Source organism: Artemia sp. Qi Xiang Cuo, chromosome 14 (assembly GCF_049724085.1).
Source record: "Artemia sp. Qi Xiang Cuo chromosome 14, ASM4972408v1, whole genome shotgun sequence".
NCBI classification, from domain to species: domain Eukaryota; kingdom Metazoa; phylum Arthropoda; class Branchiopoda; order Anostraca; family Artemiidae; genus Artemia; species Artemia sp. Qi Xiang Cuo.
This window is the reverse complement of record NC_142807.1, coordinates 29,915,325-29,941,774: the sequence shown is the minus strand read 5'-3', so window position 1 is coordinate 29,941,774 and position 26,450 is coordinate 29,915,325. Positions and strand designations below refer to the sequence as shown.

The window sequence follows — 26,450 nt, the reverse complement described above, 5'->3', positions numbered from 1 at the left end:
CATATGAGTATAACTGAAGTCTTACAATGTATTACTTAAGTGCTACCCAATACTATATAATGCTCCTCGTATTCCAGAAGCTCTCGAAAAAAATGTTAAATAAAACCGATGTAATCTTTTAGTTCGAAAGAGATTCATTGGCTAGAATTTTGAAGTCTTCGAAGGAAATCTACTGTACATAAAATAAATCTGCAACGAAGCTGAGAAGACCCTCTTCCCTGACTGAATCCACCACTGAAAGTTATCAGAAGTCTAGGTGCCACTTCTCAATATCCCAAAACTGCTAAAGTGAATATTCATAGAGACTTTACCTAATTCTTCTCCATTCGCCTTTGGGCTCAGAGTTCTTCCCAAAGAACAGGAGAAATGACTACACAATAAATAATTTTTTCTTCAAATTCATGTCCAAAGCCACACTTTTTCTTAGCTTGAGACCCATACTGTCACAAAGGAATAAAAAAAACTGGCTGATATCCCCTTTTTTAAAGTTTACCTGTCTTCATCTAAGACCGTCACGAAACTTATATCAAGACTACTTTTATTGGTTTTCGCTTATAATGGTTGATGGCTGAGCATGGCGAAAAAAAAACTTATTTTATTAATTAAAAAATTAGACTATTTGTTTGTGTCTTTGAAATGTTGAAAGTAGGCTTCTATGTAACAGCAAATAATTTGTTTGGATACCTGAAAAATAAACTTCAACTGTAAAGAGAAAAGAAGAAGAGAGTGTTCTTCGAGTACATGAGTTGTAGGATGTAGGAAAGAAACCGCAAGGTAGTCCAAGCTAGTGCAATTAAGTTTGAGGGAAAATTGCGTGTGTGCAATGCTAACTTAGCAGTTTTTTATTCAAGTTAAAAATATATATATGAGAACACCTACTGTTATTACAGCGAATTTAATAAATGCATAAAAGAGAGAGAAAAAAAACGGAAGAAGTTATAACAGTGACAGCAGTTCTTCAAATACTTTCATAAATAGTTCTTGAAAATTTTGACAAAAACATGAATAAAAGAAACACAAATAAACACAAGAGATGAGCATAGTTTGAATAGGCTTCTTGAATGTACTGGCTGCTCATGGAAAGGGATTTATAGAGATCTGCTCGTTTCTAAGTCGATTTTGAATCAGAATTGGAAAAGAAAAGTTCCCTCTGCGCCTTAAGACGACACGATATTGCTGCAATCGACGAACATTTGAATTTTGCTCTCGAAACAATTGAATCTGATCCTGTCGAATAAAATTTGGCAGCTCATAATGGTGGTAGAAGTATATCATTGAATGCTAGAGAAGAAAAACTGGGGTTAAATTTACGTATTTCATAGCATGCTGCCGACTGCTATCGATTTTAGTGCCATTTAGTAAGACAATAGAAAAAAGTATTGGTAATATGAAAGAACTGCAGAACAATGAAATTCTTTGCTAAAGACTACAAAAATTCATTTTCAGAAAATTCAAAAAGGGAAATAAGACACATTTCCTTATCACAAGAAAATAGTCTAATATTCTGCATTCAATGTAATTACCGGTGGCCGGCGTTTACTCTTCTGGCGATTAGCCCTCAGAAAATACCCCCCCCTCCTGTAAAATAAGGCTTTCAAAATTTGAGAATTTTATTTGAGTTTTATTTTTTAATTTCCGTAGGGGGAAGGAATTTTGGTACTTTTGTATTATGCGCCACTCACTAAAAATTCGAGAACACACCGATTTTTTCGTTAGTTACTTCGTTACTTTAGAAATCAATTTGGGCTATAGATTTACACATTAGGGGGGGCGGGGGAGGGGTAAAGTATAATAGGTCTGCATGCAAAATCGGTTTTTGGTACAATTATTCTGCATATTAGATAGATAGATAGATAAGTGTATTTTAAAGCCGAAAATACGACCATGAACACAGTAAAATAACATAAATGAAAGGCACAAATAACATAAACATTGATCAGCGATCATCTAAAAACACTTAAATGAAACACTAGGTTAACCTAGTAATAGTACTTAATTATTTTCCGCGAGGGTATTTTCCAAGGACGGGGTATTTTCTGCTGGGGTTAATTTCCATGAGGGGGCATTTTCCACGTTGGGGGGGGGGGTGTTTTCGTGGGGGGTGTTTTCCACGTTTTCCGTGAGGGGTTTTTTTTTTCACGGGGGGTATTTTCCGGGTGGAGGGGGGGGGGTAAACGCCTAGAACCGTTATTACCATCCATCTTTTACGATAGAATCAAAAATGTATCATAATCATGGTCAGAAAACCTCGATTTGTTCTTGGATTTTCTAAATTCGTGATTTTGCAAAGTTATCCAAATCAGCGTTAAATGTGTCAGTTTTAAGGCTATTTGGAAACGTCAGATAATTAAAAGTCAGCTTTCCATTGGTCACTGTCACGTGTCACGTGACATTGAAAACAGCGACCCTTAATCTAGCTCTTTTCGACCATCGACCTATATCGACTTCTCACCTAAAATTCCGTAAGCATAAATAGCACTAAATATTGGAAACAAAGCAATAAAATAAAGAAATAGGAAAAAATGGCCTATGGAAAAATCATAAGCATATCTTAGATCAGGAAACATCATAAGTCTGTTCCTTAAATAAATACCAGAATAAATCGAAAAAAATCAAATGCGCGAACAGATGAACAGTCGTAACACATGGAAAAAGAATGAGGGAATCAATGCGGAATCGATAAGTTTAATTATCAAACAGTTCGTGGTAACAAACTGTAAGTAGGAAACGACCCGGCTCAATAGTAACCAAAAGTCTAAAAACGGATTTTGATACTAGTAGATACATCAAAAGAATCGGATTGTTATGCTGATTTCAAATATAGGCAGCGCAATCGCGCTGCCTAAGTAAAGAACACGATGTTGGCATCTTTTTCCATACCAGGGCACTTCGTATCGAAGCAGTTGTCGTAGAAACTTCGAAAAGGGCTCATTCGATTGGAAATTGGAGTGGCTAGTGCCCTTTTTAATAGTCGAAAGTGATTGGAAAGCAGCTAGCCCCCCCCCCACGCCCATAATTCCCTCAAACACATCCAATCCAAATTTTGAGATGTCCATTTTGTTCCACGCAGTTTAAAGTTCAGGAAATTTTACCTTTGAGCAGGAAACTCCCCCCACAGTCTTCAGGGCAAGGGTTATAAGTTATGCCCTCGGGGTATATAAGGGGTTTATTGAAATCTTTGTCGTAGAAACTTGAAAAAAGGCTAGTTCGATTGGAAATTCAAAGGGCTAGTGCCCTTTTTAATAGTCAAAATTGATGTGAGGGCAACTAGCCCCCTTCTCACGACCACCTTTTCCCAAAATAGATCCAATCAAAATTTTAGATGGCCATTTTGTTAAACGTAGTTGAATGTTTTGTAAACTAGATCTTTCAGAATGACAAACCCCCCCCCCCCCACAGCCCTCAGGGCAAGGGTTGTAAGTTAAGACCTGGGCACATCTAAGGTTTTTATTGAAAGCGTTGTCGTAGAAACTTCAAAAGGGCTCATTCAATTGAAAATTGAAAGGGCTAGTACCCTTTTTAATAGTTGAAAGTGATTGGAGAGCGACTAACCCCCCTCTCACGCCCATCATTTCCCAAAACACATCCAATCATAACTTTGAGACAGCCATTTTGTTCAACTTAGTCGGACGGTCTGGAAATTAGGTCTTTTAAGATGATAACCTCTTCGGAAAACTCAATGCAAGAGCTGTAAGTTATGCCCTTAGGGCATGTGAGATTTGTATAGAAAAATGTTGTAGAAATTTCATAAAGGGCTAATTTGATTGGAAATTAAAATTAAAATTTTTAATAGTCGAAAGTGAGTGGAGAGTAATTAACTCCCCTCTCACGCCCACCATTTCCCCAAAAAGATTCACTGAAAGTTTAGAGATAGCCATTTTGTTCAACGTAGTTGAAAGTTCGAGAAGTTATGTATTTAAGGATGACAAAGTTCTTTACTTTTCTTTGAAAAACTTATTTTGTGGAAAAAGTTTTTTTAATTAATTTCTGTTCGTTTTATATTGACATAGTCTTTTCAGGGAAAAAGAAATAATAGTTTAAGTCTTTTTGTTTTTTTAATACTTTATAGTTTGGACTGCTATTTGTATGCTGGAGAAACATTTTCAGCAATTTTTAACAAAATGCACAAAAAATCCTTTTAAAACTCTGGACACAAATAGTATTGTTTAATTTAGTTTCATACATCCTCTAGTTGACCTGAAATGAAAAACTTGATACCTTTCGCAAAAAAAAAATGTTTACTTTCTTTGATAGCTTGGATACACATACGCTACTTTTACTTGGTTAAATTGTAAGAGCAGAAATAGCCCCGAAAGTTTGAACATAATACACTCAGTCGTTCTTTGGCTTCTGCTGAAATTTCTTATTGGGAATTAGCATAAACACGAGGCATATTATTTTAATCTTAAGGCAACATTTTTAAATTAATTTTCAAAAAAAGGGGGATACCCGTTTCCAAAACGTATGTCCCTGATAAAGTTCAGTTCCGCTGTGATGTGAGAATCAGAGCAAATATTTAAGGGACGATCGACGAGAGAGGTTACAACCTCTAAAACACCCCCTAAAAGTGATAAAATCTTAATGAAAATCAGACCATCATATTCAGCGTATCAGAAAACCCTACTGTAGAGGTTTCAAGCTCATATCTGCAAAAATGTGGAATTTTGTATTTTTTTGCCAGATAAAAGATCACGAATGCGTGTTTATTTGTTTTTTTTCCAGGGGTGATCGTATTGATCCATTGGTCCTAGAATATCGCGAGAGCTCATTCGAACGGAAATTCAAAGTTTTAGTGCCCTTTTTAAGTGACCAAAAAAATTGGAGGGCAACTAGGCCCCCTCCCACGCTCATTTTTTCCAAAAGTCACCCAATCAAAATTTTGAGATAGCCATTTTTTGTTCAGCAAAGTCGAAAATTCTAATAAATATGTCTTTGAGGATGACTTAATTCTGCACAGTCCCCGGGGGAAGGGCTGCAAATTATGAACCTTGTCCATTGTTTACATATAGTATTCGTTATTGGGAAGTATACAGACGTTTTCGGGAAGGATTTTTTCCGGGGGGGGGGGGGGGTCATCAGTAGAGATGCCATAATATCTCCGGTACCCACACCATATATGGGCATAGAACCACGTGGTTTATGGACTTTGTCAGTGAGAATTTGAAAAACAGGGGCTTTCTCACATTTTTGTATGTTTTTATGGTTTTGTCAGTGAGAATTTGAAAAAACAGGAACTTTCTCACATTTTTGTATGTTTTTATGGTTTTTGTCAGTGAAAATTTGAAAAAACAGGAACTTTCTCACATTTTTGTATGTTTTTATGTTTTTTGTCAGTGAGAATTTGAAAAAACAGGAACTTTCTCACTGAGAAAACCATAAACCACATGGTGCTGTCACGATTCAGAACACCTGTGCTGTCAACCTCAATTCACCTATCGTGAATCAATAATTCCCCTTAGAAACAACAAATTAATTTCCCATTTCCTGACAGATCAATCAATCAATGACATCATCTGTCAGACTTTAAAAATTTTCGCCTAGAAACATTTCTCCAGGAATAGATCCAAGTCATTAATGTCTTCGCCTCGGGAACAGTTCTACTGGTGGAACTCCAAAAGATATTAATAACCAAAGGCCATGGAAACAATTAGGCAAGAAACATCTTAGCGATGAATTGTTTTAGCGCGCGAAATGCTTTCATATTAATTTGAAATGCGTTAGCGCAGAGATGCCAATAACAAAGGAACACGCTGAATTTACGTTTAGGGATTATTTGGGCGAAACCGTTTTAGACAGGTTATGGAACTATTTCGGCGAAACAGATAGAGACATTTTAAAAGAAGATTTTTGAAGAGATTTTAGAAGAGAATTTAATGGTGAAACTCTGTGGTCGTTATAATACACAAGCTTCATTTGAACAGTGTTGTGAGGTCCTCTAACCCAACCCCAAAGGGTTCCGATCCTCCTACCCCAACCCCGAAGGAAGCCCCCGGTCCTCAAAGCCCCCCAAGCTCCCAAAGGGCCACCGGCACCCCCAAAGGCCCACCCAGACCCCCAAAGGCCATCCCCAGGCTCCAAATGTCCCCCAGACCCCCAACTGTCCTCCCTGACCCCCAAAGGCCCTCCTTGGGCCCCAACTGCCCTTCACCGACTCCCCACGGCCCACAGTGCTCCCAAAGGCCCAACGGTGTCCCAAAGCCCCTCCACCGGCCCCCCAATGCCCATCCAGCTCCCAAAGAACCAACTGGGTCTCAACGGATCTCCACCGGTCCCCCAAAGTCCCACAGGCACCCACAGGGCCTCTCAGTGCCCCACAGGCCCCCCACGCTCCCCAAGGCTCACCGGTGCCCCCAAAGGCCCACCCAGACCCCCCAAGGCCCACCCCGGGCCCCACAAAGGAATTATTTACTGACCTTCAGTTGTTGTGTTTTTAAAAGTTCTGCTTTTATTTTCTAAAATCATCGCCTAAAATGCCTCAAACTGTTTCACCCAAAGAGACACATACACAGAGACACACACACAGAGACACAAACAGAGACAAACACACAGAGACACACACACAGAGACACACACATAGAGACACACGCACAGAGACACACACACAGAGATACACACACAGAGACACACACACAGAGACACACACAGGTTGTGGTTTACCTTGTCACAGTTACATTTTCATGATTTTTTCAAAGTACATTTTGAATTTCTTTCGTTGAAATGCAAGAGTTGGAATATTTCAGAAGTGTTTGGTTGTGGTTTACCTTGTCACAGTTACATTTTCTTGATTTTTCAAAGTTCATTTTGAATTTCTTTCGTTGAAATGCAGGAGTTGGACTATTTCAGTAGTGTTTGGTTGTGGTTTACCTTGTCACAGTTACATTTTCTTGATTTTTCAAAGTTCATTTTGAATTTCTTTTGTTGAAATGCAAGGGTTGGAATATTTCAGTAGCGTTCGGTTGTGGTTTACCTTGTCAAAGTTACATTTTCTTGATTTTTCAAAGTTCATTTTGAATTTCTTTCATTGAAATTCAAGAGTTTGAATATTTCAGTAGCGTTTGGTCGTGGCTTACATTGTCATAGTTACATTTTCATGATTAAACAAAGTTTATTTTGAATTTCTTTGGTTGAAATGCATGAGTTGTAACATTTCAGTAGCGGTTAGTGGTGATTTACCTTGTCACAGTTACATTTTCTTGATTTTTTAAAGTTCAATTTGAATTTCCTTTGTTGAAATGCAAGAGTTGGAATATTTCAGTAGTGTTTGGTTGTGGTTTACCATGTCACAGTTACATTTTCTTGATTTTTCAAAGTTCATTTTGAATTTCTAACGTTGAAAATCAAGAGTTGGAATATTTCAGTAGTGTTTGGTTGTGGTTTACCTTGTCACAGTTACATTTTCTTGATTTTTCAAAGTTCATTTGAATTTCTTTCGTTGAAATGCAAGAGTTGGACTATTTCAGTGGTGTTTGGTTATGGTTTACTTTGTCAAAGTTACATTTTCATGATTTTTCAAAGCTCATTTTGAATTTCTTTCGTTGAAGTGCAGGAGGTTTTATATTACAGTTTTTTATGTTTGTTGTTGACCTTGTCCCAGTTACATTTACTTGAATTTACAAAGTTCATTTTGAATTTATTACTTCGAATTGCAAAATTTGGAATATTTCGGTTGTGTGCGGTCATGGTTGAGCCTGTCACAGTTAAATTCTCATGTTTTGTCAAAGTTCATTTCGAATTTCTTTCGTTGAAATGCAAGAGTTGGAATATTTCAGTGGTGTTTGGTTATGGTTTAACTTGTCACATTTACATTTTCCTGATTTTTCAAAGTTCATTTTGAATTTCTTTCCTTGAAGTGCAAGAGTTGGAATATTTCAGTAGTGTTTGGTTGTGGTTTACCTTGTCACAGTTACATTTTCTTGATTATTCAAAGTTCATTTTGAATTTATTTCATTGAAATGCAAGAGTTTTAATTTTTCAGTAGTGTTTGGCTGTGGTTTACCTTGTCACAGTTACATTTTCTTGATTTTTCAAAGTTCATTTTGAATTGCTTTCGTTGAAATGCAAGAGTTGGAATATTTCAGTAGTGTATGGTCGTGGTTTACCTTGTCACAGTTACATTTTCTTGATTTTTCAAAGTTCATTTTGAATTTCTTTCGTTGAAATGCAAGAGATGGAATATTTCAGTAGTGTTTGGTCGTGGTTTACCCTGTCACAGTTACATTTTCTTGATTTTTCAAAGTTCATTTTGAATTTCTTTCATTGAAATGCAAGAGTTGGAATATTTCAGTAGAGTTCGGGTGTGGTTTAACTTGTCACAGTTAAATTTTCTTGATTTTTCATAGTTCATTTTGAATTTCTTTTGTTGAAATGCAAGAGTTGGAATATTTCAGTAGTGTTTGGTTGTGGTTTACCTTGTCACAGTTGCATTTTCTGGATTTTTCAATGTTCATTTTTAATTTCTTTTGTTTAAATGAAAGAGTTGGAATATTTAAATAGTGCTTGGTTTTGGTTTACCATGTCACATTTAAATTTTCGCGATTTTTAAATGTTAAGTTTTGAATTTATTTCGTTGAAAAGCAAGAGTTGGAATATTTCAGAAGTGCTTGGTTGTGGTTTACCTTGTCATAGTTTCATTTTCTTGATTTTTCAAAGTTCATTTTGAATTTCTTTCGTTGAAATGCAAGAGTTGGAATATTTTAGCAGTGTTTGGTTATGGTTTACCTTGTCACAGTTAAATTTTCTTTATTTTTCAAAGTTCATTTTGAATTTCTTTCGTTGAAATGTAAGAGTTGGAATATTTCACTAGTGTTCGGTAGTGGTTTACCTTGTCACATTTACATTTTATTGATTTTTAAAAGTTCATTTTGATTTTCTTTTGTTGAAATGCAAGAGTTGGAATATTTCAGTAGCGTTAGTTTGTGGTTTACCTTGTCACAGTTACATTTTCTTGATTTTTCAAAGTTCATTTTTAATTTCTTTCGTTGAAATTCAAAAGTTGGAATATTTCAGTAGTGTTTGTTTTTGGTTTACCTTGTCACAGTTATATTTTCTTGATTTTAAAAGTTCAATTTTAATTTATTTCCTTGAAAATCAAGAGTTGGAATATTTAAGTAGTGTTTTCTTGTGGTTTACCTTGTCACAGTTACATTTTCTTGATTTTTCAAAGTTCATTTGTATTTCTTTCGCTTGAAATGCAAGATTTGGAATATTTCAGAAGTGTTTGGTTGTGGTTTACATTGTCAAAGTTACATTTTCTTGATTTTTCAAAGTTCATTTTGAATTTCTTTCGTTGAAATGCAATAGTTGGAATATTTCAGTAGTGTTTGGTCGTGGTTTACCTTGTCATAGTTACATTTTCTTGATTTTTCAAAGTTCATTTTGAATTTCTTTCATTGAAATGCAAGAGTTGGAATATTTCAGTAGTGTTTGGTTATGGTTTACCTTGTCACAGTTACATTTTCTTGATTTTCAAAGCCCATTTTGAATTTCTTTCGTTGAAATGCAAGAGTTGGAATATTTCAGTAGTGTATGGTCGTGGTTTACCTTGTCACAGTTACATTTTCTTGATTTTTCAAAGTTCATTTTGAATTTCTTTCGTTGAAATGCAATAGTTGGACTATTTCAGTAGTGTTTGGTTATGGTTTACCTTGTCACAGTTACATTTTCTTGATTTTTCAAAGTTCATTTAGAATTTCTTACGTTTAAATGCAAGATTTGGACTATTTCAGTGGTGTTTGGTTATGGTTTAAATAATATAAGTAAAATTTTCCTGATATTTAAAAGATAATTTTGAATTTCTTTCGTTGAAATGCAAGAGTTTGAATATTTCAGAAGTGTTTGGTTGTGGTTTACCTTGTCAAAGTTACATTTTCTTGATTTTTCAAAGTTCATTTTGAATTTCTTTCATTGAAATGCAAGAGTTGGAATATTTCAGTAGTGTTTGGCTGTGGTTTACCTTGTCAAAGTTACATTTTCTTGATTTTCAAAGTTCATTTTGAATTTCTTTCGTTGAAATGTAAGAGTTGGAATATTTCAGTAGCGTTCGGTTGTGGTTTAACTTGGCAGATTTACATTTTGTTGATTTTTCATAGTTCATTTTGAATTTCTTTTCTTGAAAAGCAAGAGTTGGAATATTTCAGTAGTGTTTGGTTGTGGTTTACCTTGTCAAAGTTACATTTTCTTGATTTTCCAAAGTTCATTTTTGAATTTCTATCGTTGAAAAGCAAGATTTGGAATATTTCAGTAGTGTTTGCTTGTGTTTTACCTTGTCACAGTTACATTTTCTTGATTTTTCAAAGTTCATTTGAATTTCTTTCATTTGAAATGCAAGAGTTGGAATATTTCAGTAGTGTTTGGTTGTGGTTTACCTTGTCACAGTTACATTTTCATGATTTTTAAAAGTTCATTTGAATTTCTTTCGTTGAAATGCAAGAGTTAGATTATTTCAGTAGTGTTTGGTCGTGGTTTACCTTGTCAAAGTTAGATTTTCTTGATTTTTCAAAGTTCATTTTGAATTTCTTTCATTGAAATGCAAGAGTTGGAATATTTCAGTAATGTTTGGTTTTGGTTTACCTTTTCACAGTCAAAGTTTATTGATTTTTAAAAGCCAAGTTTTAATTTCTTTCGTTGAAATTGAAGAGTTGGACTATTTCAGTAGTGTATGGTCGTGGTTTTACCTTTTCACAGTTAAATTTTATTGATTTTTAAAATTTCATTTCTAATTTCTGTCGTTGAAATGCAAGAGTTGGACTATTTCAGTGGTGTTTGGTTATGGTTTACCTTGTCACAGTTACATTTTCTTGATTTTTCAAAGTTCATTTCTAATTTCTTTCGTTGAAATGCAAGTGTTGGACTATTTCATTGGTGTTTGGTTATGGTTTACCTTATCACAGTTACATTTTCTTGATTTTTCAAAGATCATTTGGAATTTCTTTCGTTGAAAAGCAAGAGTTGGACTATTTCACTAGTGTTTGGTTCTGGTTTACCTTGTCACAGTTACATTTTATTGATTTTTCAAAGTTAATTTTGAATTTCTTTCGTTGAAATTCAAGAGTTGGAATATTTCAGGGATGTTAGGTTATGGTTTACCTTTTCACAGTTACATTTTCTTGATTCTCAAATTCATTTTGAATTTCTCTCGTTGAAATGCAAGAGTTGGACTATTTCACTAGTGTTTGGTTATGGTTTACCTTGCCAAATTTACACACATGTATACACATGTACACACATGTGCTTATCATGAGTGCTCATGATAAGTTAACCTAACCTTTTCCGGTGAGTATGGTTAGGTTAGACTAGATTAAGTTAGGTTAGATTAGGTTAGGTTAGGTTAGCCTACGTACGCTTCACTTAGGTTAGATTAGGTTAGGTGAGAGACATGCGAAAAGTTAGGTGTATGATTAGGTTAGGTTAGATTAAGTTTGGTGAGTTTATGTTAGTTTAGACTAGTTTAGCAGTATTTCGCCCGCGGCCGTACGCTAACCTAGACAAACCTAACTTAACCTAACCTAACTTAATCTAACCTAACCTAACCTAATCATACACCTAACTTTTCGCATGTCTCTCACCTAACCTAAGCTAACCTAACTTAATCTAGTCTAACCTAACCATACTCACCGGAAAAGGTTAGATTAACTTATCATGAGCACTCATGATAAGTTCATGTGTGTACATGTGTGTACATGTGTGTAAATGTGGCAAGGTAAACCAGAACCAAACACTAGTGAAATATTCCAACTCTTGCATTTCAACGAAAGAAATTCAAAATGAATTTGAAAATCAAGAAAATGTAACTGTGATAAGGTAAACCATAACCTAACACCCCTGAAATATTCCAACTCTTGCATTTCAACGAAAGAAATTCGAAATTAACTTTGAAAAATCAAGAAAATGAAACTGTGACCAGGTAAACCACAAGCAAACACTACTGAAATATTCCAAATCTTTCATTTCAACGAAAGAAATTCAAAAATGAACTTTGAAAAATCAAGAAAATGAAACTGTGACAAGGTAAACCACAACCAAACACTAGTGAAATATTCCAACTCTTGCATTTCAACGAAAGAAATTCAAAATGAGCTTTGAAAAATCAAGAAAATGTAACTTTGATAAGGTAAACCATAACCAAACACCAGTGAAATATTCCAACTATTTCATTTCAACTAAATAAATTATAAATGAACTTTTAAAAATCAATAAAATGTAACTGTGAAAAGGTAAACCATAACCAAACACTACTGTAATATTCCAACTCTTGAATTTCAAATAAATAAATTAGAAATTAAATTTGAAAAATCAAGAAAATGTAACTGTGACAAGGTAAAACCACGACCATACACTACTGAAATAGTCCAACTCTTGAATTTCAACGAAAGAAATTCAAAATGTGCTTTGAAAAATCAATAAAATGTGACTGTGACAAGGTAAACCAAAACCAAACGTTACTGAAATATTCCAACTCTTGCAATACAAAGTAAGAAATACAAAATTAACTTTGAAAAATCAAGAAAATGTAACTTTGAAAAGTTAAACCACGACAAAACACTACTGAAATATTCCAACTCGTGCATTTCAACGAAAGAAATTCAAAATGAACTTTGAAAAATCAGGAAAATGTAACTGTGACAAGGTAAACCACAACCAAACACTGCTGAAATATTCCAACTCTTGCATTTCAAATGAAAGAAATTCAAATGAACTTTGAAAAATAAAGAAAATTTAACTGTGACAAGGTAAACCACAAGCAAACACTACTGAAATATTCCAACTCTTGAATTTCAACGAAATAAATTCAAATGAACTTATAAAAATCAAGAAAATGTAACTGTGACAATGTAAACCACAACCAAACACTACTGAAATATTCCAACTTTTGCATTTCAACGAAAGAAATTCAAAATGAACTTTGAAAAATCATGAAAATCTAACTGTGACAAGGTAAACCACAACCTAACACTACTGAAATATTCCAACTCTTGCATTTCAACAAAAGAAATTCAAAATTAACTTTGAAAAATCAAGAAAATGTAACTGTGACAAAGTAAACCACAACGGAACACTACTGAAATATTCCAACTCTTAGATTTCAACGAAAGAAATTCAAAATGAACTTTGAAAAATCAAGAAAATTTAACTGTGACAAGGTAAACCAGTACCAAACACTGCTGAAATATTCCAACTCATGCATTTCAACTAAAGAAATTCAAAATGATCTTTGAGAAATCAAGAAAATGTAACTGTGATAAGGTAAACCATAACCAAACACCACTGAAATAGTCCAACTCTTGAATTTCAAAGAAAGAAATTCAAAATGAACTTTGAAAAATCATGAAAATGTAACTGTGACAAGGTAAAACACAACCAAACACTTCTGAAATATTCCAACTCTTGCATTTCAAAGAAATAAATTAAAAATTACATTTGAAAAATCAGTAAATTGTAACTGTGACATGGTAAACCACGACCATACACTACTGAAATATTCCAACTCGTGCATTTCAACGAAAGAAATTCAAAATGGGCTTTGAAAAATCAAGAAAATGTAACTGTGACAAGGTATACCATAACCATACACTACTGAAATAATCCAACTCGTGCATTTCAAAGAAAGAAATTCAAAATGAACTTTGAAAAATCAAGAAAATGTAACTTTGACAAGGTAAACCACAATCAAACACTACTGAAATATTCGAACTCTTGCTTTTCAACGAAAAAAATTCAAAATGAACTTTGAAAAATAAATAAAATGTAACTGTGACAAGGTAAACCACAACCTAACACTACTGAAATATTCCAACTCTTGCATTTCAAATAAAGAAATTCAAATGAACTTTGAAAAATCAAGAAAATGTAACTGTGACAAGGTAAACCACAACCAAACACTACTGAAATATTCAAACTCTTGCTTTTCAAGGAAAGAAATTCAAAATGAACTTTGAAAATCAAGAAAATGTAACTGTGACAAGGTAAACCACAACCAAACACTACTGAAATATTCCAACTCTTGCATTTCAACGAAAGAAATTCAAAATGAACTTTGAAAAATCAAGAAAATGTAACTGTGACAAGGTAAACCACAACCTAACGCTACTGAAATATCCCAACTCTTGTATTTCAACAAAATAAATTCAAAATGAACTTTGAAAAATCAAGAAAATTTAACTGTGACACGGTAAACCACAACCGAACACTTCTGAAATACTCCAACTATTGCATTTCAACAAATGAAATTCGAAATAAACTTTGAAAAATCAAGAGAATGTAACTGTGACAATTTAAATCATAACCAAACACTGCTGAAACATTCCAAATCTTGCATTTCAACGAAAGAAATTCAAAATGAACTTTGAAAAATCAAGAAAATGTAACTGTGACAAGGTAAACCACAACCAAGCACTTCTGAAATATTCCAACTCTTGCTTTTCAACGAAAGAAATTCAAAAATGAACTTTGAAAAATCAAGAAAATTTAATTGTGACAATGTAAACCACAACCAAACACTAGTGAAATATTCCAACTCTTTCATTTCAACGAAAGAAATTCAAAATGAACTTTGAAAAATCAATAAAATGTAACTTTGACAAGGTAAACCACAACCAAACACTGCTGAAATATTCCAACTCTTGCATTTCAACAAAAGAAATTCAAATGAACTTTGAAAAATCAAGAAAATTTAACTGTGACAAGTTAAACCACAACCGAACGCTACTGAAATATTCCAACTCATTCTTTTCAACGAAAGAAATTCAAAATGAACTTTGAAAAATCAAGAAAATGTAACTGTGACAGGGTAAACCACGACCAAACACTACTGAAATATTCCAGCTCTTGCATTTCAAAGAAAGAAATTCAAAATGAACTTTGAAACATCAAGAAAATGTAACTGTGACAAGGTAAACCAAAACCAAACACTACTGAAATATTCAAACTCTTGCATTTCAACGAAAGCAATTCAAAATGAACTTTGAAAAATCAAGAAAATGTAACTGTGACAAGGTAAACCACAACCAAACACTACTGAAATATTCCATCTCTTGCATTTCTATGAAAGAAATTCAAAATGAACTTTGAATAATCAAGAAAATGTAACTGTGACAAGGTAAACCACAACCAAACACTACTGAAATATTCCAACTCTTGCACTTCAAGGAAAGAAATTCAAAATGAACTTTGAAAAATCAGGAAAATGTAAATGTGACAAGGTAAACCATAACCAAACACCACTGAAATATTCCAACTTTTGCATTTCAACGAAAGAAATTCGAAATGAACTTTGAAAAATCAAGAAAATGTAACTGTGACAAGGTAAACCACAACCAAACACTACTGAAATATTCCAACTCTTGCATTTCAACTAAAAAAATTCAAAATGATATTTTAAAAATCAAGAAAATTTAACTGTGACATGGTAAACCACAACCAAACACTACTGAAATATTCCAACTCTTGCACTTCAACGAAAGAAATTCAAAATTAGCTTTGAAAAATCATTAAAATGTAACTTTGACAAAGTAAACCATAACCAAACACCACTGAAATAGTCCAACTCTTGCATTTCAACGAAAGAAATTCAAATGAATTTTGAAATATAAAGACAATGTAACTGTGACAAGGTAATCCACATCCAAACACTACTGAAATATTCCAACTCTTGCTTTTCAACGAAAGAAATTCAAAATGAACTTTGAAAAATCAAGAAAATGTAACTGTGACAAGGTGAACCACAACCAAACACTACTGAAATATTCCAACTCTTGCTTTTCAACAAAGGAAATTCAAAATGAACTTTGAAAAATCAAGAAAATTTAACTGTGACAAGTTAAACCACAACCTAACGCTACTGAAATATTCCAACTCATGCATTTCAACAAAGGGAATTCAAAATGAACTTTGAAAAATCTCTAAAATGTAACTGTGACAAGGTAAACCACGACCAAACACTACTGAAATATTCCAACTCTTGCATTTCAACGAAAGAAATTCAAAATGAACTTTGAAAAATCAATAAAAACTAACTGTGACAAGGTAAACCACAACCAAACACTACTGAAATATTCCAACTAATGCATTTCAATGAAAGATATTCAAAATGGACTTTGAAAACACAATAAAATTTAACTTTGACAAGGTAAACCACAACCAAACACTGCTGAAATATTACAACTCTTGCATTTCAACAAAAGAAATTCAAATGAACTTTGAAAAAATCAAGAAAATGTAACTGTGACAAGGTAAACCACAACCTGTGTGTGTCTCTGTGTGTGTGTCTCTGTGCGTGTGTCTCTGTGTGTGTGTCTCTGTTTGTGTGTCTCTGTGTGTTTGTCTCTGTTTGTGTCTCTGTGTGTGTGTCTCTGTGTATGTGTCTCTTTGGGTGAAACAGTTTGAGGCATTTTAGGCGATGATTTTAGAAAACAAAAGCAGAACTTTTAAAATCACAACAACTGAAGGTCATTAAATAATTCCTTTGGGGGGCCCGGGGTGGGTCTTGGGGGGTCTGGGTGGGCCTTTGGGGGCGCCGGTGATCCTTGGGGAGCTTGGAGGGCCTTTGGGGGGCACAGGGAGGGCCTTTGGGTGCCTGGGGGACTTTTGGGGACCGGTGGAGGGCCTTTGGGACCCCGTTGGTCCTTTGGGTGCTGGTTGGGCCTTTGGGGACCGGGGGCGGGCCTTTGGGACCCGTTTGGGCCTTGGGGAGCTCGTTGGGCCTTGGGGGGCCGGTGGAGGACCTTTGGGGCACTGGGAGGGCCTTTGAGGGGCCGGGGGGACAGTTGGGGGCCTGGGGGACATTTGGGGCCTGGGGATGGCCTTTGGGGGTCTGGGTGGGCCTTTGGGGGCGCCGGTGGCCCTTTGGGAGCTTGGGGGGCTTTGAGGACCGGGGGCTTCCTTCGGGGTTGGGGTAGGAGGATCGGAACCCTTTGGGGTTGGGTTAGAGGACCTCAAAACACTGTTCAAATGAAGCTTGTGTATTATAACGACCACAGAGTTTCACCATTAAATTCTCTTCTAAAATCTCTTCAAAAATCTTCTTTTAAAATGTCTCTATCTGTTTCGCCGAAATAGTTCCATAACCTGTCTAAAACGGTTTCACCCAAATAATCCCTAAACGTACATTCAGCGTGTTCCTGTGTTAGTGGCATCTCTGCGCTAATGCATTTCAAATTAATCTGAAACCATTTCGCGCGCTAAAACAATTCATCGCTAAGATGTTTCTTGCCTAATTGTTTCCATGGCCTTTGGTTATTAATATCTTTTGGAGTTCGACCAGTAGAACTGTTCCCGAGGCGAAGACATTAATGACTTGGATCTATTCCTGGAGAAATGTTTCTAGGCGAAAATTTTTAAAGTCTGACAGATGATGTCATTGATTGATTGATCTGTCAGGAAATGGGAAATTAATTTGTTGTTTCTAAGGGGAATTATTGATTCAGGATAGGTGAATTGAGGTCGACAGCACAGGTGTTCTGACTCGTGACAGCACCATGTGGTTTATGGTTTTCTCAGTGAGAAAGTTCCTGTTTTTTCAAATTCTCACTGACAAAAACCATAAAAACAAAAAAAAATGTGAGAAAGTTCCTGTTTTTTCAAATTCTAACTGACAAAAACCATAAAAACATAAAAAAATGTGAGAAAGTTCCTGTTTTTTCAAATTCTCACTGACAAAAACCATAAAAACATACAAAAATGTGAGAAAGCCCCTGTTTTTCAAATTCTCACTGACAAAGTCCATAAACCACGTGGTTCTATGCCCATATATGGTGTGGGTACCGGAGATATTATGGCATCTCTACTGTCATCGGAGGAGGGATTTACGTGGGAGTATCTTTCCATGGAGGATGTTTTTATGGGGGAAGGTAAATTTCTATGAAGGGGGCCCCGGATTTTCCAGCATTATTAAAAGAACGATCAGAAATTAAAAAAAAAACAAGTTTTTTCAACTGAAAGTAAAGAGCAAGATTAAAACTTGAAATGAACAAAAATCATTACGTATATTAGGGGGTTCGCCCCCTAGTCAATACCTCGCTCTTTAGGCTAAGGTTTTTTTTTAGTACTTTCATGAGAGCCATCTTTCAAAACGGTCTTTGTGATTCAGGAGTCATTCTTAAAGAATTGGAACAAAATTCAAACTTTAGCGTAAAGAGCAAGGTATTGACTCGAGGTAGTGAAATCTCCATGCAGGTTGTCAAAAGGGCGTATCAGCAATATCTTAGGGACAACGTGTTGTGTACAGTTGAAACTTACAGGGCTTATTGTGGGGAATGTTGTGATCAAAGTTGTGGACTTGTCGTGATAAATACACCCCCCCAGCCATCTGAAGACTAGAACATAATTCGCACTTTACTGAAAACAAAATTTTTTTGAGTTTTTTTTTTTAACTTTAATAAATCCAAAACTATTAAAAATTTAAGGAACGAATATGAGAATATGTACATTAAACAGTCAACCCACATTCATTTTTTATTTTGTTCAATAATCTTGGCTATGATGTTTTTTTCGATATTATGGGAAATAGGACATTCAACTTGAAATAAGGATTGTTTCAGTAAAGTGCAAATTATGTTCTGATCTTCAGAAGGCATGGGGGGGGGGAGGTCAGCCCCACTTATCTTAGTTTCTGATCGCTTTGAATTTGATTTGGTTATTTATTGTGATTTCTGTTCGTTTTAGGTTTCACTTATTTATTAAAGTTTTTTCTTAAGTTTTACGCTTGAAAAATTAGTTGACTTTATTTCTGCTCATTTTTGATTTAATGGTGCTCTTTAAATTTTTTTGGAAAAACTTGTTTTGTGGAAAAGTAATTGTAATAAAATGCAAAAAATTTGCCGACATACCATTCACGGAAAACCTAACGGAGTATCTGTCGGCACTTACTTTCAAAGGTAGCAGACTGAATTTTAATCAACGAGAATTATAAAAAAAGAAACAGAAAGGATTTGGTTACTCCCATAGCCAGAAATCAGAAATCAAGGGAGAAAAAACTTTCTTTTTTTTACAAGTTTTGCCAGACAAAGATGAAACTAGAGTAGGACTAATACTTTTCTGTTTAAGCTTTGGATGTAGAAAGTCCGAGATCTGGCACAATACTGATAAAGCTACTAGTACAAGCAAAATCTTTACTAATATATGGGATCTGTACTAATCCTTTATTATAGAAGCACTCAAATTCTTTTTCAGATATTAAGAGAAAAACAATTCCTTTTCAATACCAAAACTATTAACACATGAAAACTCCTAATTATTAACACATTTATTAAATATAAAACCGAGGACCAAGTTCAGACAGGTTCGTTCCGAGATAATACTCTAGAAATATTAGACTAGAGTAGGGAGGCCTCAGAAGGAATGAGATACACTGCGTGCTGCCATCTATAATTAAGTCTAACGCTGGCGGGACATAATTTATTCACGGATTATCGATCGAGTAAGAGGAGAAAATTTCCGAGAAATTGATTGCGTAATCGAGGGGAGAGAATTTCCGAGAAATTGATTTGCATAATCGAGGGGAATTATTGATTTACGAAAGGGGAATAAATAAACAAATATGGCTTCTTTGATCTTAGGTCTGAGGGATAAACGCTCTTTAGGTCAGAGAGAAAAATTAATATTCTATTTTTAAATATGGCTTCATTGATCTTTAGTGTCAGGAATTAGAAATGACATCACTTGTTATATTGGAATTATGCGGGAGTCTAAAGAGATAGAAATTATATTTTTAAATACGGCTTCTCTGATCTTTAAGTCGGAGAGACAAATTGATATTCTAACGAAACCTTAATAGTGTAGCTACGAACATCTATGAGATGAAGAGATTAACGCGGGAAAGGGTTTCCTAGGAATTTCAAATGTGACAGCGCAGGGATGCCAAAACAAAAGGAACACGCAGAAATTACGTTTAGGGATTATTTGGGCGAAACCGTTTTGAGACATTTTAGAAGGTGATTTGAGCGAAACAGTTAGAGGCATTTTAGAAGATGATTTTAGAAGATGATTTAGAAGAGGATTTGAGGATGAAACTCTGTGGTCGTTATAATTTACAAGTTCCATTTGAACAGTGTTGTGAGGTCCCCAACCCCAACCCCAAAGGACCCCCATACCCCAACCTCAAAGGGACCCTCTACCCCAACCCCAAAGGCCTCCTGGCCCCCCAAGTTCCCCTGGGGCCCCACATTTTTTTAAAATACTTTTTTGAATCAATTTGTTTGCATCAATTTGTCTGGGTTGGTGTTTCCAAGTCCAAGAATTTGTCTTTGTTGGTTTGTATATCTAAAGTGCCTGTTTTTCTCTGTTTGCATGTCTGATTCTATCTGTTTACATGTCTGGGTTGGTGTTTGCAAGTCCAAGTATTGGTCTTTGTTGGTTTTGTATATCTAAAGTGCCTGTCTTTCTCTGTTTGCATGTCTGATTCTATTTATTTGCATGTCTGGGTTGATGTTTGCAAGTCCAAGTATTTGTCTTTGTTGGTTTGTATATCTAAAGTAAATGTCTTTCTCTGTTTGCATGTCTGATTCTATTTGTTTACATGTCTGGGTTGGTGTTTGCAACTCCAAGTATTTGTCTTTTTTGGTTTGAATGTCTAAAGTATCTGTCATTCTCTGTTTGTGTGTCTGATTCTATTTGTTTGCATGTCTGAGTTGGTGTTTGCAAGTCCAAGAATTTGTCTTTGTTGGTTTGTATATCTAAAGTGCCTGTCTTTCTCTGTTTGTGTGTCTGATTCAATTTGTTTGCATGTCTAGGATGGTGTTTGCAAGTCCAAGAATTTGTCTTTGAGGGTTTGAATGTCTAAAGTGTATGTCTTTCTCTGTTCGTAGGTCTGATTCTATTTGTTTGAATTTCTGGGCTGTTGTTTGCAAGTCCAAGAACTTTTCTTTGTTGATTTGAATGTCTAAAGTGTCTTTCTTTCTCTGTTAGTGTGTCTGATTCTATTTGTTGGCATGTCTGGGATGGTGTTTGCAAATCCAAGAATTTGTCTTTGTTGGTTTGAATGTCTAAACTGTCTGTCTTTCTCTGTTTGTGTCTGATTCTATTTTTTTTGCATGTCAGGGTTGATGTTTGCAAGTCCAAGAATTTGTCTTTGTTGGTTTGAATGTCTAAAGTGTCTGTCTTTCTCTGTATGTGTGTCTGATTCTATTTGTTTGCATGTCTGAGTTGGTGTTTGCAAGTCCAAGAATTTGTCTTTATTGGTTTGAATGTCTAAAGTGCCTGTCTTTCTCTGTTTGTGTAACTTATTCTATTTGTTTGCATGTCTGGGTTGATGTTTGCAAGTCCAAGAATTTGTCTTTGTTGGTTTGAATGACTAAAGTGAATGTCTTTCTCTGCTTGTGTGTCTGATTCTACTTGTTTGCATGTCTGGCTTGATGTCTTCAAGCCCAAGAATCTGTCTTTGTTGGTTGGAATGTCTAAAGTGTCTGTCTTTCTCTGTTTGTGTGTCTGATTCTATTTATTTGCATGTCTGGGTTGGTGTTTGCAAGTCCAAGAATTTCTTTTCGTTGGTTTGAATGTCTAAAGTGTCTGTCTTTCACTGTTTGTGTGTTTGATTCTATTTGTCTGCATGTCTGAGTTGGTGTTTGCAAGCCCAAGAATTTGTCTTTGTTGGTTTGAATGTCTAAACTGTCTGTCTTTCTCTGTTTGTGTGTCTGATTCTATTGTTTGCATGTCTGGGTTGGTGTTTGCAAGGCCAAGTAGTTTTCTTTTTGGTTTGAATGTCTTAAAGTTTCTATCTTTCTCTGTTTGTGTATCTGATTCTATCTGTTGACATGTCTTGGTTGTTGCTTGAAAGTCCAAGAATTTGTCTTTGTTGGTTTGAATGTCTAAAGTATCAATTCTCTGTTTTTGTATCTGATTCTTTTTGTTTGCATGTCTGTGTTGGTGTTTGCAAGTCCAAGTATTTGTCTTTGTTGGTTTGAATGTCTAAAGTGTCTGTCTTTCTCTGTTTTGTGTCTGATTCTATTTTTTGCATGTCTGGGTTGGTGTTTACAACTCCAAGTATTTGCCTTTTTTGGTTTGAATGTCTAAAGTGTCTGTCTTTCTCTGTTTGTGTGTCTGATTCTACTTTTTTGCATGTCTGAGTTGGTGTTTGCAAGTCCAAGAATTTATCTTTTTTTGTATGAATGTCTAAATTGTATGTCTTTCACTGTTTGTGTGTATGATTCTATTTGTTTGCATGTCTGGGTTGATGTTTGCAAGTCCAAGAATTTGTCTTTTGGTGGTTCGAATGCCTAAAGTGACTGTCTTTTTCTGTTTGTGTGTCTGAATCTATTTGTTTGCATGTCTGGGTTGGTGTTTGCAAGTCCAACCATTTGTCTTTGTTGGTTTGAATGTCTAAAGTGTCTGTTTTTCTTTGTTTGGGTGTTTGATTCTATTTGTTTGCATGTCTGGGTTGATGTTTGCAAGCCCTACAATTTGTCTTTGTTGGTTTGAATGTCAAAATTGTCTGTCTATCTCTGTTTGTGTGTCTGATTCTATTTGATTGCATGTCTGGGTTGGTGTTTGCAAGTCCAAGAGTTTGTCTTTGTTGGTTGGAATGTCTAAAGTGTCTGTCTTTCTCTGTTTGTGTCTCTGATTCTATTTGTTTGCATGTCTGAGCTGGTGTTTGCAAGTCAAAGTATTTGGCTTTGTTGGTTTGAATGTCTAAAGTGTCTGTCTTTCTCTGTTTGTGTGTCTAACTCTATTTGTTTGCATGTCTGGGTTGATGTTTGCAAGTCCAAGTATTTGTCTTTTTTGGTTTGAATGTCTAAAGTGTATGTCTTTCTCTGTTTGTGTATCTGATTCCATTTGTTTGCATGTATGGGTTAGTGTTTGCAAGTCCAACTATTTGTCTTTGTTGGTTTGAATGTCTAAAGTGTCTGTCTTTCTCTGTTTTTGTGTCTGATTTTATTTGTTTGAATGTCAGTGTTGATGTTTTCAAGTCCAAGTATTTGTATTTTTTGGTTTGAATGTCTAAAGTGACTGTCTTTCTCTGTTTGTGTGTCTGATTTTATTTGATTGCATGTCTGGGTTGGTGTTTGCAAGTCCAAGAATTTGTCTTTGTTGGTTCGAATGTCTAAAGTGACTGTCTTTCTGTGTTTGTGTGTCTGATTCTATTTGTTTGCATGTCCGGGCTGATGTTTGCAAGCCCAAGAATTTGTCTTTGTTGCTTTGAATGTATAAAGGGTCTATGTTTCTCTGTTTGGGTGTTTGATTCTATTTGTTTGCACTTCTGAGTTGATCTTAGCAAGTCAAAGTATTTTTATTTGTTGGTTTGAATGTCTAAAGTGTCTGTCTTTCTCTGTTTGTGTATCTGATTCTATTTGTTGACATGTCTGGGTTGGTGTTTGCAAGTCCAAGTATGTGTCTTTTTTGGTTTGAATGTCTAAAGTATCAATTCTCTGTCTGTGTGTCTGATTCTATTTGTGTGTATGTCTGAGTTGGTGGTTGCAAGTCCAAGAATTTGTCTTTGTTAGTTTGAATGACTAATGCGTCTGTGTTTCACTATCTGTGTGTCTAATTCTATTTCTATACATGTATGGGTTGGTGTTTACAAGTCCAAGTATTTGTCGTTTTTGGTTTGAATGTCTAAAGTGTCTGTCTTTCTCTGTTTGTGTGTCTGATTCTACTTGTTTGCATGTCTGAGTTGGTGTTTGCAAGTCCAAGAATTTATCTTTGTTGGTTTGAATGTCTAAAGTGTCTGTCTTTCACTGTTTGTGTGTTTGATTCTATTTGTTTGCATGTCTGGGTTGATGTTTGCAAGTCCAAGAATCTGTCTTTTGGTGGTTTGAATGTCTAAAGTGACTGTCTTTCTCTGTTTGTGTGTCTGATTCTACTTATTTGCATGTCTGAGTTGGTGTTTGCAAGTCCAAGAATTTATCTTTGTTGGTTTGAATCTCTAAAGTGTCTGTCTTTCTCTGTTTGTGTGTCTGATTCTATTTGTTTGCATGTCTGGGTTGAGGTTGATGTTTACAAGTCCAAGTATTTGCCGTTTTTGGTTTGAATGTCAAAAGTGTCTGTCTTTCTCTGTGTGTGTGTCTGATTCTACTTGTTTGCATGTCTGGGTTGGTGTTTGCAAGTCCAACTATTTGTCTTTGTTGGTTTGAACGTCTAAAGTATCTGTTTTTCTTTGTTTGGGTGTTTGATTCTATTTGTTGGCATGTCTGGGTTGATGTTTGCAAGCCCTAGAATTTGTCTTTGTTGGTTTGAATGTCAAAATTGTCTGTCTATCTCTGTTTGTGTGTCTGATTCTATTTGTTGGGTGTTTGCAAGTCCAAGTTTTTTTTTTGTTTGTGTTAATGCATAAAGTTTGTGTCTTTCTTTGTTTGTGTGTATATGTGTTTTTCCGACTCTATTTGTTTGCATGTATGGGTTGTTGTTTCCCACTCCAAGTAATTATCTTTTTCGGTTTGTATGTCTTAAGTATCTGTAATTATCTGTTTGTGTGTCTGATTTTATTTGATTGCATGTCCGGGTTGGTGTTTGCAGGTCCAAGAATTTGTCTTTGTTGGTTTGAATGTCTAAAGTGTCTGTCTTTCACTGTTTGTGTGTTTGATTCTATTTGTTTGCATGTCTGAGTTGGTGTTTGCAAGTCCAAGAATTTGTCTTTGTTGGTTTGAATGTCTAAAGTGTCTGTCTTTCTCTGGGTTGGTGTTTGCAAGTCCAAGAATTTGTCTTTGTCGGTTTGAATGTCTAAAGTGTCTGTCTTTCTCTGTTTGGGTGTTTGATTCTATTTGTTTGCATGTCTGGGTTGGTGTTTGCAAGTCCAAGAATTTGTCTTTGTTGGTTTGAATTTCCAAAGTGTCTGTCTTTCTCAGTTTGTGTGTTTGATTCTATTTGTTTGCATGTCTGGGTTGATGTTTGCAAGTCCAGAATTTGTCTTTATTGGTTGGAATGTCTAAAGTGTCTGTCTTTCTCTGTTTGTGTGTCTGATTCTATTTCTTTGCATGTCTGGGTTGGTGTTTGCAAGTCCAAGAATTTGTCTTTGTTGGTTTGAATGTCTAAAGTGTCTGTCTTTAACTATTTGTGTGTCTGATTCTATTTGTTGTCATGTCTGGGGGGGTGCTCGCAAGTCCAAGAATTTGTCTTTGTTTGTTGGAATTTCTAAAGTGTTTGTCTTTCTCTGTTTGTGTGTTTGATTCTATTTTTTTGAATATCTGGGTTGGTGTTTGCAAGTCCAGGAATTTGTCTTTGTTGGTTTGAGTGACTAAAGTGTCTCTCTTTCTCCGGTTGTGAGTATGATTCTATTTGTTTGAATGACTTGGTTGATGTTTGCTGGTCCAAAAATTTGTCTTTATTTGTTTGAATGTCTAAAGTGTCTATCTTTATCTGGTTGGGTGTATGATTCTATTTTATTGCATGTATGGATTGATGCTTGCAAGTCAAAGAATTTGTCTTTGTTGGTTTGAATGTCTAAGGTGTCTGTCTTTCTCTGTTTGTGAGTCTGATTCTATTTGTTTGCATGTCTGGGTTGATGGTTGCAAGTCCCAGACTTTGTCTTTATTGGTTGGAATATCTAAAGTTTCTGTGTTTAACAGCTTGTGTGTCTGATTCTATTTGTTTGCATGTCTGGGTTGTTGTTTGCAAGTCCAACTATTTGTCTTTGTTGGTTTGAATGTCTAAAGTATCTGTCTTTCTCTGTTTGTGTGTCTGATTCTATTTGTTTGCATGTCTTGGTTGGTGTTTGCATGTCCAAGTATTTATCTTTGTTGGTTTGAATGTCTAAAGTGTCTGTCATTCTCTGTTTGTGTGTCTGATTCTATTTGTTTGCATGTCTGGGTTGTTGTTTGCAAGTCCAAGAATTTGTCATTGTTGGTTTGAATGTCTAAAGTGTCTGTCTTTCTCTGTTTGTGTGTCTGATTCTATTTGTTTGCATGTCTGGGTTGGTGTTTGCAAGTCCAAGTATTTTGAATTGTTGGTTTGAATGTCTTAAGTGTCTTGTCTTTCTCTGTCTATGTGTCTGATTCTATTTGGTTGCATGTCTGGGTTGGTGTTTACAAGTCTATAAATTTGTTTTTGATGGTTTGAATGTCTAAAGTGTCTGTCCTTCTCTGTTTGTGTGTCTGATTCTATTTGTTTGCATGTCTGAGTTGGTGTATGCAAGTCCAAGAACTTGTCTTTGTTGGTTTGAATGTCTAAAGTTTCTATCTTTCTATGTTTGTGTGTCTGATTCTATTTGTTGGCATGTCTGGGTTGGTGCTTGCAAGTCCAAGAATTTGACTTTGATGGTTTGAATGTCTAAAGTGTCTGTCTTTCACTGTTTGGGTGTCTGATTATATTTGTTTGCATGTCTGGGTTGGTGTTTGCAAGCCCAAGAATTTGTCTTTGTTGGTTTGAATGTCTAAAGTGTCTGTCTTTCTCTGTTTGTGTCTCGATTCTATTGTTTGCATGTCTGGGTTGATGTTTGCAAGTCCAAGAATTTGTCTTTTGGTGGTTTGAATGTCTAAAGTGTCTGTCTTTCTCTGTTTGTGTATCTGATTCTATTTGTTGACATGTCT

General features: G+C 35.3%; 1 protein-coding gene across 1 annotated transcript in view; it reads right to left on the bottom strand.

Moving 5' to 3' along the window:
• Positions 1-709: 709 nt before the first annotated feature.
• LOC148944355 (membralin-like) overlaps positions 710-26,450 on the bottom strand; it is a 234,192-nt gene continuing 208,451 nt past the window's right edge. The window contains exon 5 of the mRNA XM_089100176.1: positions 710-1,281. Coding sequence (XP_088956302.1) covers positions 1,075-1,281 — 207 coding nt within the window. The 3' untranslated portion in view covers positions 710-1,074. The remainder of the gene's footprint in view (positions 1,282-26,450) is intronic.